The sequence below is a fragment of the Trichechus manatus genome, unplaced genomic scaffold (assembly GCF_000243295.1).
Source record: "Trichechus manatus latirostris isolate Lorelei unplaced genomic scaffold, TriManLat1.0 scaffold00001, whole genome shotgun sequence".
NCBI classification, from domain to species: domain Eukaryota; kingdom Metazoa; phylum Chordata; class Mammalia; order Sirenia; family Trichechidae; genus Trichechus; species Trichechus manatus.
Window position 1 is genome coordinate 13,718,442 of NW_004443937.1, and position 17,826 is coordinate 13,736,267.

The following is a 17,826-nucleotide window of genomic DNA, read 5'->3' on the forward strand; positions in this document are numbered from 1 at the left end:
GCCTGCTGACCAAGGGCAAGCCACGTCCACTTGTGTGCACCCTTGCTATAGCACTGGTGGCCAATTTGTCCACAGGACCCCGTCTGCTGTTAACTTCAGTAAATCACTTGGAAAACACAAAATTGGAGGTTGTAGCTCAGTTAAACAATAAAGTGCTTTCAGTGAGAGTGGCTGCTACTTCCTAGTTGTTGCTCATGGCACCTGAGGCACACAAATCAACAACATGAAACATGATACTATCACCATGAGTAAAAACTGTAAGAGCTTGTTTCTGCTGGAAGCCTGTCTTTCTAAATGTACTTTTCTGTTGGTTTCCATGTCTTCATGTTACTAATTCTTAACTCTTTGCTGGATAAGACGGGGTGGAAAAAACGAAGACAAAAAGGAGGGGTCCATAAATACTCCTTGAGGGTTCCACTTGTGAAAGTGTAACGGGGGGGTTATGGCAAAAAAGGTCATGCCTCATGCTGAATCCAGATGTATGTCCAGAGGAGGCGAGACATGGATCAGCTTCTGGAAGGGTCCATATATCGACCCAAGAGTTTATTCTGAGTCCACACACTTGGTAACTGCTATAACACACTGGCATCTTCCATGGCCTCAATCCATCTGCAAAAGAGAACAAGGACACCTGGTTTGGTGGCTCTGCCTGTGACTCTGGTCACAGAACCTATACATGACTGAACTATTAGTTTGAGGTCAGGGACCATGTCATATTCATATTTGTTTCCTAAGGACTTAGCGGAGGGCCTGGAGTACAGTGCAAAAAGATGGCTCAGTCAGTGCCTGCCTGTGTGAGTGAGTCATGAGTCTAGACAGTCTTAGACGAGGAAGAGGTAGTTCTGCTGTTGTGCTTTGGCCCGTAGGGACTTGATGGGATGTGATAACTGGACAGCAGGAGCTGAGGCCCTGGGAACCAACTTACTTTCTTTAGAGAGAGGCATGGGGGTACGGGGCTAGTGATTTTGGTACCTCTGAGCTGAATTAGTATCCTCTGCTTTGAAGCTATAAAATAGAGTTTTCTTGTGGTAAAGGTGAAAAATCGGTCCTACTTCACTGCTGCCCTCTTCCTTCTCTGGCGCAATGGTGAAACCCAGCAGAGGCATACTCTCCATGGCCACTTTGTCCTGCAGAGGGCAGAAGGAAAAACTGATATTAAGCACCATATGGCATACACTCAGGAGCTTGGCTCTTACTGTCACCCCCAATCTCAGATGCACGAAGAGCCCATATGTGTGGGGCATGCTATAGCCACTGCAGAATAACCACATAGGCGTACCAGCCAGGAGGAAGGAAAGAAACAAACCATTTCTTGACAGCCTACTAGGGGCTAGGAGTTTTCACTTTTATTATCTTGTTTAATCTTCACAGCAATCATACAAGGGGTGACCCCCCATTCTAAGAAGAAACTGAAGCTAGTTAAGGTCAGTAGCTTCCCCAATATCACAAAGCTAGTAAGAGGCAGAGCCAGCATTTGGAGTCTCCGCTACCTTCTAACCCCACATTCTTTCCACTGACTCAATTCATCAGTGGCTCGGTTAGTTCTTCAGTTACCTCTGATAACATAATCTGTACTCATTCCCCCACACCCTCATCCACAGTGTCTAAATAAGGAGCACTCAGAGTACCTGTGCTATCAAGTTGCTAACCATTTGATGAGATGTACCTAGAGAAACACAGATGGATCTTAATAATAGTGCTCAGAGGAAAAAGAACAAAAGTAAAGGACTTACACAACCTGATTTCAAGACTTGCTATAAAGTTATAGTAATCAAGTTACTGTGGTATTGATATAAGGATTAGTAAATGAATCAATGAAACAGAATAGAGAGCCCAGAAACAGACCCACACTTACTCAGTCATTTGATGTTTAACAAAGACACCAAAACAATCTAATAGGGAACAACTGGTGATGGAGTAACTGGATATCCATAAGGAAAAACAAAATGAACCTTGATCCCCATCCTACCCTATGCACCAAAATTAATTTGAGATAGACCTGAATGTAAAAGCTAAAACCAAAGTTTTCAGAAGATAATAAGGGAAAATATCTTCGTGATTTGGGGTAGACAAAGGTTAATTAGGACACAGAAAGCAAAGGCCATAAAGGAAAACATTGATAAACTAGACTTCATCAAAATGAAAAACTTTTGTTCCTCAAAAGAAACTATTAATAAAAATGAATAGGCAAGTCACAGACTGGGTGAGAACATTTACAAAACATTTATCTGACAAAGGACCAGTATCAAGGATATATAAAGAACTCCTATAACTCAATAACAAAAAGACAAACAATCCACTTAAAAAAAATGAGCAAAAGATCTGAACAGACACTTCCCAAAGGGAAGTGAATGGTCAGTAAGCACATGAAAAATATCATGTGCTTTAACATCATTAATCATTAGGGAAATCTAAGTTAACACTACATTGAGATATCACTACATACCTACCAGAATGGCTAACTTAAAAAGAACGACAATACCAAGTGTTGACAAAGATGTGGAACCACCAGAACTCTAAAATTTTCATGCATTATTGGTGGGAGTATAAAATGATTCTGGCAATTTGGAAAAAGGTCTGTCAATTTCTTAGAAACCAAATATATACCTTCCTTTCGATCTAATAACTCTAATCCTAGGTATTTATACAAGTGAAATAAAAACTTATGCTCATCTGTATGCACATGTTTAAAGGAGATTTATTCACAACTGCCAAACACTAGCAAGAACCCAAATGTCCTTCAACTGGTGGATGGAAAAACGAACTGTGATATAGTCACCAAATGGAATACTACTCAGTAACAAAAAGGAATGAACTATTGCTATATGCAACAACATGGATAAATCTCAAAAACAACATGTTGAGTGGAAGAAGTCACATATGACTCCATTTATATGAAGATCTAAGAGGCAAAACTAGTTGACAGTGGAAAAAAATCAGAATAGTGCATTGCCTCTAGGGAATGGGGTGAGGGTGAAGATTTACAGGTACGTGCATTAGTTAAAACTCATCCAATAGTATATTTAAGATTTGTACATTTCATTATATGTAAATTATGGATAGAGGGATGAATAAATGGATATGAGATAAAGCAAGTATGGTAAATGTTAATTACATAATTCAGTTGATAGGTATCTGAGAGTTCACTGTAAAATTATTTTGATATTTCTTTACGGTTGAAAATTTTTATGATAAAATGCTGGGGAAAGAAAAAAAAAGAGTCCTAGATATATGATAGCCTGGTGGTGCAAACAGTTAATGTGGTCACCTGCTAACTGCAAGGTTAGAGGTTTCAGTCCACGCAGAGGTGCCTTGAAAGAAAGGCCTGGTGACCTACTTCTGAAAAATCAACCACTGAAAACCCTACGGAGCACAGTTCTATTCTGACACTAATGGGGCTGCCATGAGTAGGAGCTGACTTGATGGCAACTGGTACTGGTAGCCTTCGTTATCTGTCTACGCCTGTATTTCTCCCCAAAGTATGTTCTATGCAACAACAGTTCTGCGTGGTGCAGCTTGGGAAATCTCTACATCTTAGACATTTACAGCCTTAGTACACTAGAGACTCTGAGGAAGTCTACCTGACTGCCTACTTGGGGTTCCCTGAGAACTAGTTTTTATAGAACCCCATGTGTCCTGTGGAATGCCTACTTGGGAAGATGCTGCTTTGGCCGCAGAGGGGAAGCATAGCAAACTTTTGTTCTGGAGAGACCAAAATTCTGCTCATCACAGAAAGCCCAATCTGTGGACATGTGATGTGAGTGAAAGCGCCTGGCAGGGTGGGGGTGAGGCTCACAGTGCCTGAGTCACCCAGGGCGACAGTGGGCCCCTCTGTCTGTCTGCTTTGCTGCTGGCCTCTGTGACCCTGAGGACAGGGTTGACTGCAGCTGTCCAGTTGTAGGCCTTCTATGAGCTAAGCTTTATGCCCCCCAAAAGGAAGTGCCTTTTGCCCTTTCTCCTCCAGGATTTGCGGGCAGGAAAGAAGGGCCCAGCCTCTGACTGATACGCATTCTGGTGGAGTAAAGCACACGCCCCCTATGCAGCCTGTCAGAATGCACCGAAGTCCCACCTTCGAAGCGGATTTAGCCTGTGGGAGTTAACAGGTCGGGGCGGGCCAGGACCAGACACCCTCTGCTGTATCACCATACCCCTATACCTCTCTGCTCCAGAGGAAGGCTTGGTTTTTCCAAGGCTCGCTCTCTACATTTTAGAAGACATAAATGTAACACGTTCTATAAAAACACAAATTTAAGTTTTATTTAGAAGAGTTACCATGAGACAATACATAATAAAGGTGTAATAATAGTGTCTTCACCTTCCATCTTAAGAAAGACAGAAGAATTGATGCACTTGAATTGTGTTGGTGACAAATATCAAATACACCTTGGACTGCCAGAAGAATGAATCATTCTTAGAAGAAATACAACCAGAATGCTTCCTAGAAGCAAGGATGTTGAGACTTCATCTTGCTTACTTTGGACACATCATCAGGAAAGACCAATCGCTATAAAAGGACATCATGATTGGCAGAGGGTCAGTAAAAATGAGGAAAACCCTCAGTCAGATGGATTGACACAGTGGCTGCAACAATGGGCTCAAACACAGCAATGATTATGAGGATGGCACAGGACTGGATAACGTTTCGTTCTGTTATACATAAGGTTACCACGAGTTGGAGCCGACTCGATGGCAACAAACAGCTTCCTCCAAGCTGTTGCATTTTGTCCCAAATGACTGAAGTAGCAAGCAGAAAGGCACTTTCTTTTATAAAGTGTCTTTCTTGTATTAGATGCTGGGCATGTGGCATTTAAAATTTTATGGTACTCTCTTATCTCCACAAAGAAACTGAAAACTCCTTATACTTGGAGCCAACAGGCAGTTGTGTGTCTCCAGCAGCTGTCAGCACAGGGCACTGCTCAATAAAGAGTGGATTAAAGTAAGAAGAGTGCCAGCATCCCAGACCCCCCACCGCCCCACGTGGGTGCTCTGAGGCACGAGCAAACCTATGCCATGGGTCTTCGCAGGAGAGAGGAACAAGTGTGAATCAACCCGTACCTCACTGGCTGTGTAGGTGTAGAGAACTTTGCCTTTGATGACAAACCAGAGCTTCTTCCAGTGTCTCTTGCCTTTCTTATACCGGCTGAGATAGCCGCTAATGGCAGAGCCCTCTCCGGAGGCAGCCACCTGGTGGGAGGTAAGCAGATCGGTCAGGGCCCCAGGTGGTGGGGCAAGGTTCAAACAGAGAAAATGACATTCCAAGCCAGCTGTTGGAGCATTTATACTGCTTTGAAATCTGATACTTGGTTAAGGTCTCAGAATCCATCAAGTACCAAAGTCAGCAAATACGACTTACTGAATATAGTTCTGGATCTGAGAAACACATCAGTCAGAAGCTGCCTTCAAAAGTGCCGCCCTCTAGGGTCTGGGGACGTTTCAGGGGACATCTAGGTCAATTGGCATAACAAAGTTTATTAAGAAAATGTTCTGCATCCCACTCTGGTGAGTGGCATCTGGGGTCTTAAAAGCTAGTGAGCAACCATCTAAGATGCATCAACTGGTCCCAACTCACCTGGAGTAAAGGAGAATGAAGAATACCAAAGACACAAAGAAAGTATTAGCCCAAGAAACAGAAAGGGCCACATAAACCAGAGACTGCATCAGCCTGAGACCAGAACTAGATGGTGCCCAGCTACCACCAAAGACTGCCCTGACAGGGAACACAACAGAGAGTCCCTGACGAAGCAGGAGAAAAGTGGGGTGCAGAACTCAAATTCTAGTAAAAACACCAGACTTAACAGTTTGATTGAGACTGGAGGGACCCTGGAAGACATGGCCCCAAGACTCTCTGTTAACCCAAAACTAAAACCATTCCCGAGGCCAACTCTTCAGACAAAGATTAGACTGGACTGTGGGATGTTAAATGATACTCGTGAAGGGTGTGCTTCTTAGTTCCAGTAGATACATCAGACTAAACGGGCAGCTCCTGTCCGGAGGTGCGATGAGAAGGCAGAGAGGGTCAGGAGGTGGTTGAATGGACACAGAAAATCCGGGGTGGAAAGGAGGAGTGTGCTGTCACAGTATAGTGAGAGCAACAACGGTCACATAACAATTTTTTGTGTAAGAGATTAACTTGAATTGTAAAATTTCACTTAAAGCACAACAATTAAAAAAAAAGTACTGCCCTCTAGTGATGTTTAAAATTCTTCCCCCCGACCCCTGTCAAAAAACTGCCGACACAAAATTGCAGATACTTGTCCAAGAGGCTCTTCCTTATAAAATTGATCCTTACATATTTCAGCTTATCTCTTTCTTACTTGTTTGTAGTGTTTACCTAAAAGGTTTTATAATCTGTCTAATGGGGTGTGTATAGCATTAATTTCTTTTATTGTTTTATTATTATTATTATTCTGTAGGGCAGGCTCTGTGGTGGTTAAGAACACAGGGGAGTCCCTGGGTGGTGCAAATGGTTAACAGGCTCAGCTGAAAGGCTGGAGGTTCCACTCCACCCAGAGGTGCCTTGGAAGAAAGGCCTGACAATCTACTTTCAAAAAATCAGCCACTGAAAACCTTATGGAACACAGTCTTATGTTGACACACAGAGTTGCCATTAGTTGGAGTCAACTCGACAGCGACTGGTTTTATGAACACAGGCTTGGAGAAATACCAACTTGCAGCTCCAATCTAGGCTCTACCAGTTACTAGCTGGGTAATGCTGGGCAATTTACTCACTTCCTCTAAGTCTCAGTTTCTGTACTAGTAAAAAAGGAATAAAAAGAGACAGGTATAGCACCTGACCCACAGTAAGCACTCTATACATATTAATCTGACTTTTAGAGCAAGGCTCAGACATAATTTTATCTGACCTCTCATTTCATAGATGGGAAACAGAGGCCCAAAGGAAGGGAGGGAGCTACCGAAGGTTAAATTCCTAGTTATTTGAACAGCAGGTGAAAACTTGGATCTCTCAGCAAATACTCCAGATTTCTTTCTACCACAGCAGGAACGGAACCTACGACCAGCTCAGGCTATTTTGAGAAGTTCCAGCAAAGGAACCTGGTATTAAATCCTGCCCTGATAAAGGTTCCGAGACTCCTAATGGCAGACACTGGCTTTCCTTCCCCACTTGACCTGGAACATCCCCACAGCACAAGAAAGGTAGAGCAGATGAAGAGGACAGGGATGACAGCTCGGGAAAACCAAGAGTACTCTGTAGCCTCCGTCTGGGAAAGCACATCTGCAGAACTGCTTGTGGGAAGCAGGTCTTAGTGAGGTGGGGCACCTGGGAGAAGGCGAAGAGGATGGGAGGCTTTGGGGCACATTTGTCCTGGGACCCCTGCAGATATGTGGAATGCAGTCCTTGCTGGGTAATAAAAAGGTTGTCACTTGGGCCAAAAACCTCCAAGGGGCTAGCTGGGGCCAACCCAGATGGCACCAGGATCAGAGCAGGCTGACTGCAGAAGGCCTACTGGTTCTCTGGGGAAAAACAGTAGTTCTCAAAGTCTGTACCCGGGGACCACTCAGGGTCTATGAGCTTGACTCATGCAGACCACCACTAAAGAGAAAGTAGGGTGGTCTTTTCTCAATTTATGGAAAAGGACTAGTTAAGTAAATTATGGTATAGTCATACAATGCAAAAAGTATGAGATTTATGTGTATGAGATAATATGAAAGATAAATTAAGTAGAAAAATATATAGAAGATTCAGTATAATATGTTACCTTTTGGGTAAAAAAAGAGAATTTATGAATGCACATTTACATTATATACATGCATGAAAATTTCTGGAAGGATCCCTCAGAAACTTGACGGCGGTTAGCTCTGGGGGTAGGACTGATGGAGTCTAGGGAGGGAGAGGAACTCACTTTTCATCATATATTCTTTTATGCCTTTTTGAAAAAACATTTTTTTACCATGTGTATGTTATAGCCAAGATTTTTAATCAGCCAAAGTAATTAAGTAGAACTGTACCCATTTAAATTTTTCATCCCATAACACTTTTTTAAACCCTTGCCACCTGCTACTTGATAGTGAATATCAATGGCAAAACTTGGAAATAGTTGATCACATATTGTTGGACACTGTTGGACAGCTTGTATATTCACTGGTACACATTTGTTTGTGGCTGTGATTAGAATATACACATACACGTATAATCTGATCCTGTTTGCAGCTAGCAAAAGTGATTCCTAGTTTGCAGGATGGACGTGAGTTTAGCCCGTTCTGAGGTTTCCTACAAAGAGTCCCATGGCCCTGGAAGGCTCACACCTGAGCTAGTTTAAGGCCCCCTCCCTGGGTGGAGGGTGGTCCAGCGCAGAAGGCCTGGTGTGGGAGAACTAACCTGTGACCATCACTCCTTTAGACCTACAGACCCCTAGTAACCTGTGTAGTACTCTTGAAAGGCCTCTGGAGGACATCCTCAGGCCTAGGCTATGGGCAGGAGGAAAAGAAAGAGGAGGAGCGGAGAGGAGGAGAGAAGGATGAGAAAGAAGTCTCCTAGCACTATCTGTGAAGTCCCTGAGTGCAGTAAATGGTTAGCCTTACTGCTAACCAAAAGGTTGAAGGTTCTAGTCCACCCAGAAGGGTCCTGGAAGAAAATCCTGGTGACATACTTCCAAAAAATCGGCCATTGAAAACCCTGTGCACAGCTTGACCAAAGTAAATGATGCCACTAAGAAGTACACAGAGAAAAAGATGTTTGTGCTGAAGAATATGACCTAATTTGGCAACAACACCAACAATAACCAAAAAAGGAGTGTATGGTCATATATGTAGGTATATAGGCATACATATGTATGGGTAGGTATGAGTACAGGTGAGTACATAGGTGTGAACAGACAGAAGTATCTATATGTATGTGTACATACAGATATGTATATGCACGCATATATATTCATAGAGGACACAGTTACAGATACTCTCAGACATAACCAAACACCGTGTGAGAATGGTTTTCTGGGTGTGAAGGCTCAGGACCTTAGTCTCATGGGACAACTCAGTCAATTGGTATCACAAAGTTTATGTTCTGCATCCTAGTTAGGTGAGTAGCATCTGGGGTGTTAAAAGCTTGTGAGGAGCCATCTAAGATAGAATTATTGATCTCTACTCGTCAGAGAAGAAATTAAGTCTAAAGGGCTAGTAGCCTACCCAAGCCACAGTCTCATCTACCCTGAGACCAGAAGAACTAGATGGTGCCCAGCTACGACTACTAACCATTCTGATCATGGCCGCAATAAATGAACCCTGACAGAATGGGAGAAAAACACGGAACAGAACTGAAATTCTTAAAAAGTCCAGACTTACTTGACCAGTTGAGACTAGAGGACTCCCTGATACTATCGCCCTGAGATACTCTTTAAACAGTGAACACACAAATTGGCACACAAAATAAAGGATATTATCCGTAAGTATGGTGCTCCATTAAAAAACCATCTATATGACACAAAAAGGTCAACAATTACTCTAAAGCAAAGATGAGAAGATAAGGGGGCAGGAAAACTAGAGTACTGGAAACAGAACAAACAAAACGCAATTAAAGAGAATGTTGTCACACTGTGAAAAATGTAACTAACTGTCAAATGGGAAACTAATTTGCTGTCTAAACTTTCACTGAAAATGCATAAAAAATTATTTTTTAACAAAACAAACCCTATGGAGCACAGCTCTACTCTGACACACATGGGGTTGCCAGAGGTTGGAGCTGACTCAACAGGCAACTGGTTAGCACCACCTATAAAATTTCAGGTGCTGTCCTCTGCCATCAAGGTACCTTAGTCATGCCAGAAGGCAGGCTTATTTTCAAGGGCTGGAAAGGAGACCAGGCCTTGCCTTTTTAGTGGCGAGTCAGACTCCCATGTAGCCAGACTCCCTCCTACTAGGCATTCTCTTGGTCCAGAAGAGACAGGGTCAGGCTGAGACAGGGGAGGGTCTAAGGAGCATAAGCCTGACCCAGTCCACGCAGGAGGACACTGGACCTTCCAAATCCGCTGCCTCCCATGCAGGCAGCCCCATCTGCCTTACCTCGGACAGGGCTGAAGGGACTTTCTTCTGTTTCTTGAAGGTTGAGGGGTTGATGCTGTGAAAGACGGATGAGAAGGCACTGCTCGAGAAGCGGGGTGAGGACAGGGGGAAGCTCATGCTCACGGGCCGCTCTGTAACCAAGAGAAGCCATGGGGTAGGTAAGCATCCACATGGACTGGAGGGCACAACCTTTCCTGTAAGGTCAGAGTCCCCCTGACAACCCCTGCCCAAGATCTAAAACAGGCTCACCGAGGGGGTAAGTGTGATCAGACAGATGGCATCTTCCCTTCTCCTGACACAGGCCAAGGCCATGGGAGTCAGGAAGGAAGGCTTTCCCAGGGTGCTGGGTCCCTTCTTCTCCAGGCCTCAGAGCACTAACAAGCATGAGGCTGGAGCTGGGCCATCCTCTCTTCTGCCTTCGGTGAGGCCCCAGGGAGCGGAGGATACATTTGCTCTCCTCCAGCCTGGCCCTGCTTGGGCAAAGCCTGACTCTTAAGCACAATTTCTCAAGGGCCTGCTTGGGTTCTTGGGGCTCCTTCCCATCCCTGAACCAGAAAACACTTAGCTATTAGTCTCAGCAACCTTGATCCCAAAAAGAGGACCACAGAACACAGGCCTAAAGGACACTCTTAAAAAAGAGGGGGCTCTATGGTAAAGTAAGACTAGGAAGAAAGGCCTTGTGATCTACTTCTGAAAATCAGCCAATAAAAACCCTAGGGATCACAACAGTGTATCGTCCAGTACAGTGCTGGAAGATGAGCCTTAGGTTGGAAGGCACTCAAAATACACAGCGGACACAACAATGGATTCAAGCAAACCAACTATCATGAAGATGGTGCAGCACTGGGCAACGTTTTGTTCTGTTGTACACGGGGTGGCCGTGAGTCGGAGCAGACTCAACGCAGCTAACAACACCATGGTGAATATGAGAACCACACTGCAGTGTGTCCCAAACTTAGATGACCACAGAATGCTCTTCCTGGGAACACCTATCAATTTTCCATGGAAACTACATTTTGGGAATTGGTGCCATGGTATGATTTTAAACGAGGGCTGGATTATCCAATAAGCAAGGTATGCATGGGCTCAATTGTGCCTTTCCACCAACATGCAGTGCACAATGTTACCTGTCCCCACATGTAAAATTGCTCAGCACAGATTAGCAGGTAAATACAATTAAGCCCGTGCATACCTTGCTCAATGCAAGCCGGTGCACACCCTGCTTACTGATAAATCCAGCCCTGATTTAAACCATTCTATTCCCTCCTCCAGGGCTGCTTTTTTTCCTTAGCCTCCCCTCCCTCCATGGAGTGAACAACTCTCTCCCAGGGAAACGGGTTTCAGGCGTGAACCATGGGCCAGGGAGAAGCCTCCCAGGCCGCCCTGGGAGACAGGTGAGGCTGGTCTGGGTGTTACCTCTCATCAGGCCCGGGATGTCCCCGCCCCTCTTCTTCAGCTTCCCGTAGCAGCCATCGCAGACCTTGGCCATCCGGTCCTTGAGGTACTTCAGAGGGTACTTGTTGCGTGAACAGTTTCGGCACACGATCTGCAGGCCCAGGTGGGAACACCTGTCTGAGCAGGCTTCACCCTTCCTCTGCTGCCCCCACCCCTCCAGGGAGCCCCGTGTCTCCAGGCGATGCCGTGTCTCCCTGCTTTCCCGGCACCGGCTGTGTCATGCTTCTGTGCAGGCTTACCTGCTTTTCCAACGAGCCTGTGCACCCAACCATGACACTATATTTTTCTCCAAGGACAACAACCACGTGTACTAGTTTCTTTGGCTGGGCGGTGTAAAGGGCTAACACACTAGGCTGCTAACCAAAAGGTTGGAGGTTCAAGTCCAGAGGTGTCTTGGAAGAAAAGCCTAGTGATCTACTTTCAAAAAATCAGCCACCGGAAACCTTATGGAGCATGGTTCTACTCTCACACATATGGAGGTGTCATGAATCAGAGTTGACTTGACAGCACTGTCGTTTTCTTTGGAGGGTGTGACGGTGTAGTGGAATGGGCCGGATCTGGAGCCCTGTTTTGAGGGCTCAGTAAGATGGGAATAATTACTCCTCCTCTCGGGGCTCTGGGCCTAACGCTCGGGCAGCCTGACTCTCCGGCTGGGCAGGGACACTCGTCTTCCCCGGACAGGAGACCTACCTTGCCGCAGGCGTGGCAGTGATGACGCCTCAGCGTGAGGGAGAAGTCGCAGCCGCAGTTCATGCACATCATGACGTGTGTGACAGGCACCAGGGTGGGGGGCCTCTCCCCCAGGCTAACCCCCAGCCGCTCCCGCATCTGGAGCAACAGAATCATGGGGCCAGCACCGTGGTCAGACCCGCTAGATAGGTGGCCCGAGTGAGCCCCACCCATGGGCCTCAGTTTCCTTCTCTGTACAGAGTGTATACGTGTGTGGGGTGGGGGGGTAGGGTTCTAATTCTAAAATTCTAAAACCGTCCCTGTCTAATGTCCCAGGATGCTAACCTGGGGTTAGAAACAGGGTGTGACTGTGAGTATAAGTGGGGGTGCTGTGCTCCTGGGTTGCACTGTGACCACCCCTAGGTAGGGGGAGGATATGGGGGGGCGGAAGGGAGTGGGGAGGAGGACCCAGTGCCCTCATGAATGGTGCTGCAAGTTCACCTGGGCGGAACAGGTCCATCCTGGGGCCCCTCCCAGGGAACCCAAGTTCTGAGGCTGAGTTGGGGGCCCACGTCCACCACTCACCTCCACGCTATGGTGGAACGCAGCCAGGGCCTGCGCCTTGTAGTCCTCGGGAAGGGCCCTGCTTAGACAGCTATACCACTCGTCCCTCTCCGCAAAGGAGCTGTGGGTACCAGCTGGCGTCAGCCACGGCGTGTGCACGGCTCTACTCCCCCCAGCATGCTTCTCAGTGTACTGAAGCCCTCCATGCCCCCTCCCCAAACCTGAGCCTTTCACAAGCCTGAAATCCCTTCATCAAAGCACCAGGCTATCTGTGAGACAGACCCCGGCTTCACCTTGGCCCCTCCACTGATGAGCAGATGGCCATGGGCCAGGGGTTGCTCTGGGCCTGTTTCTTCATCACATGGGACCAGCAGCAGCGTCTATCTAATTGCGGGCTGGCCGTGAGGATGAGATGGGGGGTGGGTAAATGGCAAAGCACTCTGTAGAAGCAAGGGCAGTATGAAGGCTCAGAGGGCTCTTCAGCCCCTCAGAGTCCCAGGAAATGTGGAAACCCCACTCAAGGGTGCTGTGGGCTGCCTGTTAGTAGGGACAGAGGTCTGGTCGCACGAGGAGGGATGGGGTGGATTGGAGCTGGTCAAAGTATCTCCATCATCCTCATTTTCCCATATAACTTCCCAGACGTTCACTCATCCAACAAACAGACTTTCCAAGTACCCGCCCTGTGCCTGGCAGGGTTTCCTGAGTGGTGAGTGACCCCCACAGGCTGTAAGCTGCCCTGGACATGGGGCGGGGGCTGTGCATTGCAACCGCTGGCGGCTGGGTGAGAATTCTCACAGCGTCCACCAGGTGTCGCCCCCACCCTTCACATTAGTGTGCAGCCTGACCCTGGTGGCCTTGGATGAACAAGGGACCAGTCTAGCCTGAGAGACAGTGAGGGTGGCTGGGTTTGGCAAATCGCCTTCCTTCTGGCCGGCAAAGGCCAAATTGGCTTGGTGGATAGCTAGATGCCATGTTCCTAAATGAAGCCGTCTGGGTCCCACTGTCCCCTGGGAGCTGTAGTGTGAGGGATCTGGGTTAGCAAGAAGGCGACCGCCTGTAGGTGAGTGGCTCCTCCAGGCCACTGGCCAGAGGGCAGTACCCCTGCCTGGGGGAGATGGAGAGCCCCACCTGAAGGCTGGAGTGTGGCCAGTTACCACCCTCTGGCTGGGCAAGCAGAAAGGACACACTGGGCCTCCTCATGCCCCTGACTTTACCAAGAAGTGAGGAGAGGCCATCAAGCCCAGCCCAGGAACCCCCTCCTCCAAATTCCAATAGACCTTCTAGCCCCTGGGGCAGTAGACTGTAGTGGCTGAGAGCTCTGAGACACAGTCCTGGGGTCAGCCCCCAGTCCTGCCTCACACAGCTGTACGAACCCCTAGCTAGGCCACAATTCCCCCTCCATGAAAGTGGCTGTTACCCTGGCCTCCCAGGGTGCTAACCAGGATCAGAGGAGGGGCCGCCTGCAGAGTGCTCAGTACCAAGCCTGAGCCCAGTGGGTGTTCAGTACATCCCTGTTACTAACTACAGAAAAACCTGCGAAAGCCGGAATCGGTGTAAGGTGGAAACCCGTGAGAGAAAGAAAACTCAAATATCTCGCACTAAATAGTGACGGGAAACTGATGACTGCACCTTGTCAGAGGAGGAGTGAGCTATGAGGGACCCCTGGGCAACCTGAGTGTCTGGAGGGAAAGCAGATACTTCTGGTAGAAGAAGTCCCTGCCTGGTACAAATGGTTAAAGCACCCAGCTGCTAAATGCAAGGCTGGTGGTTTGAATCCATCAAGGCACCTCAGAAGAGAGCCCTAGCAATCTACTTCCAAAAAACCAGCCATTGAAAACCCTACGGAGCACAGTTCTACTCTGATGCATACATGGGGTTGCGATGCACCAGGGTCGACTTGATGACAATTGTTTTTTTTCCTAGTAGGAAGGCTGTATTTTCTTCTCTCCCCACCCTCAAGCTGGGAAAGATAAATCAAAGAAATGTTCATTCCTTATTTTTTATTTCTGGATTGCTGTAAAGACCCAATAATCTATGAAGAGATAAACTGTTGAAAACATTAGATACTGTTATTGTTATATTTCAACAATGGGCTCGAGAAGCCCCTGAAGTTATACATAAAATTTCACTTGTATGCGTATTTTTCTGCTGAGTGAAGCCATAGTTCTATCAGATTCTCTAAGGGGCCTGTGACCCAAAAGTGGTCTTATTAAGAAACTCTGCAGAAGAAAAGGAAAACTCTGATCTCAAAGGATACCAAAATAAAAAAGATGACCTATCTAGCATTTGTTATTCCAGACTCTTCTACCTTTAAATTTTGCCATTTTATGTCCTAGGCCCTCCCGCCCACCTCCCTGTACCTTGCAGACAGGGTCAGGCAGGACTCAGAAGTCTCAATCCTTAGAGCATAGGGAACTTTCTCCAGTACAGGGCGGCTGACCTGGAAAACCAAGAGCAGCCCCGTCAGGGTGGGGAGGAAGGGGTGGCCACAGACAATTATTCTCCTAAAGCTATTTCCCCTCTGAGCTGAGTTTCCTCATCTGTAAAGGGCAAACCTTTCTCTGACAGCAGATGCTGTGGGTGGGCCCCCACTGCTGACATGGCCCTTGGCCACCCCCACCACCCCCAGGAAGGCCACCAAGTGGTCACTGTCAGGGCCCAGCCTCAGCAGCCTCTGTGTGCACAGGCATGCTGGACATGTGACCACCAATGACCACTGTCTCCATGGCCTTTTTTAAAAGGCTCCTCAGTGGAACCTTTAGTTCAAAAAGGAACAAGCCTCCCTGCTAAGAAAGGTGCTTCCATCTTCTCCTTCTCCGTGTAAAAGAGCCTACAGGGGTGAAAGACCCCAGAATGCCTCCTACAGCGCTCCTCACCATTTTCACCTCAGCCCTCAGAAATGACAGCAACCCACTGATATCTTCTCCCACCTCAGTGTTCCCCTCTGACACCACCCCACCCTGTGCCAGAAGTAATGTTCCCAAACCTCATTAACCCTTGAGAATACCTATCATACAATGAGATACCATGTCCCCCTGACTAGGATGGCTGTTATCAGAAAAACAGAAAACAAGTGTTGGCAAGGATGTGGAGAAATAGGAACCCTCGTCCATTGCTGGTGGGCATGTAAAATGGTACAGCTGTTGTGGAAAACAATTTGGCAATTCCTCAAAAAGTTAAACACAAAACTACCATAAGACCCAACAATCCCACCCCCAGGTATATACCCAAGAGACTTGAAAGCAAGGACTCAGTCAGATACTTGTTCACCAATGTTCAGAGCAGCATTATTTACAATAGCCAAAAGGTGGAAACAAGTGTCCATCAACAGATGAATGGATAAACAGAATGTGGTACATACAGTGGAATATTACTCAGCCACAACGAGAAATGAAGTCCTGACGCATGCTACAATATGGATGAACCTTGAAAACGTTATGCTGAGTGAAACGAGTCAGTCACAAAAGGACAAATATTGCATGGTTCCACTGATATGAAATATCTAGAAGTGGTAAATTTATAGACACAGAAAGTAGATTCTAACTTACCAAGGGCTGTGGATAAGGGGAATGGGAAGTTATTGCTTAATGGGTTCAGAGTATCTGCTTGGGGTGATGAAAAGTTTTGGAAATAGACGGTGGTGAAGATTTTACAACACTGTGGATGTAATCAATGCTGCTGAATTGTACTCTTAAAATGGTTAAAATAGCAAATTTTATGTTATGTATTATATTTTACCACTATAACTTTTTTTTAAGTTACAAACAATCCTCATTACCTCCCAACCATCCTCGTCCCCAGGACCAAGCTGCTCTGAGCTAGGCCCCACGTGGCTAGGCCGCCTCCTGTCTCTCTAGCCTCACCCACGAGACTTCCAGCCAGGCCGGCATCTCTCTTACATTTGTTCAAGAAATACAGCCCAAACCCCTGCTTGTTTCCTACCTCCAAGCCTTTTCTGAGGCATTGTCCTCCTCCTAGAATGCCCTTCCCTCTCTCCCTTCCCCATTTGTTCAAGTATCATCTACTCTAAACGACTGAGCTTCCCTTCTCCAGGAAGTCCTCCATCCCCTTCCCCTCTCCCTGGACTACCTGTAGCATAAACCCACCATAACCCACAATGTAACACTGTTTCCCTATGGCCTCCGTCTTCACAGCTGGTCAGTGTGCTCCTAGAGGCCAGAACGTGACCTCCTCCTCCCCTGGGTACCCTCCTCCCCAGGATCTTCTCCTCCCCTGACATCCCTTCCTCTCCTTGGGTATCCCCCTCCCGGGGTTCTCCTCCTCCCCGGGGGTTCCCCCCATCCCACCCCGGGGTGCCTAGCACCGGGCACTACCTTCATGCTGGCCACTGCCAACGTGCTCTTCAGCCGGTACTTGCCGTCCTTCTGGGGGTAAGTGTAGAGGAGCACGTCGCTCATCTGGGGAGAAGGAAAACCCAGTCAGAAGACTGCACTGGGTCTCTGCCTGTGGGGGAGTCACTGAGCCTTGGGGTGCGAAGGCATCCTGCATTTCCACAGGGTAGTTATGTAAACAATATGTAAACGAGCAGGTGTGGCTGGACCAGAGGAGCCGTCAAAGCCCCCTCCTGCTCTGCCCTGCTCAAAATGACAGCAGCTGCCCTACATTGAATAGCACTCTGTGTTAAAACATGAGCCCCTTCCCCATAATTCCACTCCTAGGAATAAACGCTCATACCTGCAGAAAGTCACAGAAAGAGTGTTTACAGCAGCTTTATTCGTAAAAGCCCCAAACTTGAAACAGCCCAAATGTCTATCAACAGGTGCATGGATAAGCAAACTGTGGTACATCCACACAATGGAATATTACTCAGCAGTCAAAAGGAACAAACTGCAGATACACACAACAACTCTCTCCTTATTTCTGCTTAGCTCAAAGATGTAAAGTCTGAAGGACACTGTCACCCTCAGGATGGTGCAGGGGCTGTCAGTCCGGACCCTGCTCTGTTTCAACTGAATCTCAAACATGCTGAGTGAAAGCAGCAGACACAAAAGAGCACGCATGATTGGACCACATTTACATGAAGCTCCAGAACAGGCAAAACTCATCAATAGTGGCAGAAAGGCCAGTGCTTGCCTGGGTTGGGGGTGGGGAAAAGTGACT

At 47.0% G+C, this 17,826-nt stretch overlaps 1 protein-coding gene across 2 annotated transcripts in view; it reads right to left on the reverse strand.

The window, feature by feature from the left end:
• Positions 1-572: 572 nt before the first annotated feature.
• The window catches only part of FGD5 (FYVE, RhoGEF and PH domain containing 5), a 130,943-nt gene continuing 113,689 nt past the window's right edge, over positions 573-17,826 (reverse strand). Inside the window, exons 13-21 of one of the 2 annotated variants that reach the window (XM_004368362.1) lie at positions 17,040-17,123; positions 15,066-15,145; positions 12,727-12,826; positions 12,163-12,300; positions 11,434-11,563; positions 10,018-10,148; positions 5,056-5,184; positions 973-1,127; positions 573-609 (exon numbers count right to left, since the gene is read on the reverse strand). In XM_004368362.1, the coding sequence (XP_004368419.1) occupies positions 573-609; positions 973-1,127; positions 5,056-5,184; positions 10,018-10,148; positions 11,434-11,563; positions 12,163-12,300; positions 12,727-12,826; positions 15,066-15,145; positions 17,040-17,123 (984 nt within the window). The remainder of the gene's footprint in view (positions 610-972; positions 1,128-5,055; positions 5,185-10,017; positions 10,149-11,433; positions 11,564-12,162; positions 12,301-12,726; positions 12,827-15,065; positions 15,146-17,039; positions 17,124-17,826) is intronic. The other variant, XM_023741704.1, reaches the window with a different exon arrangement.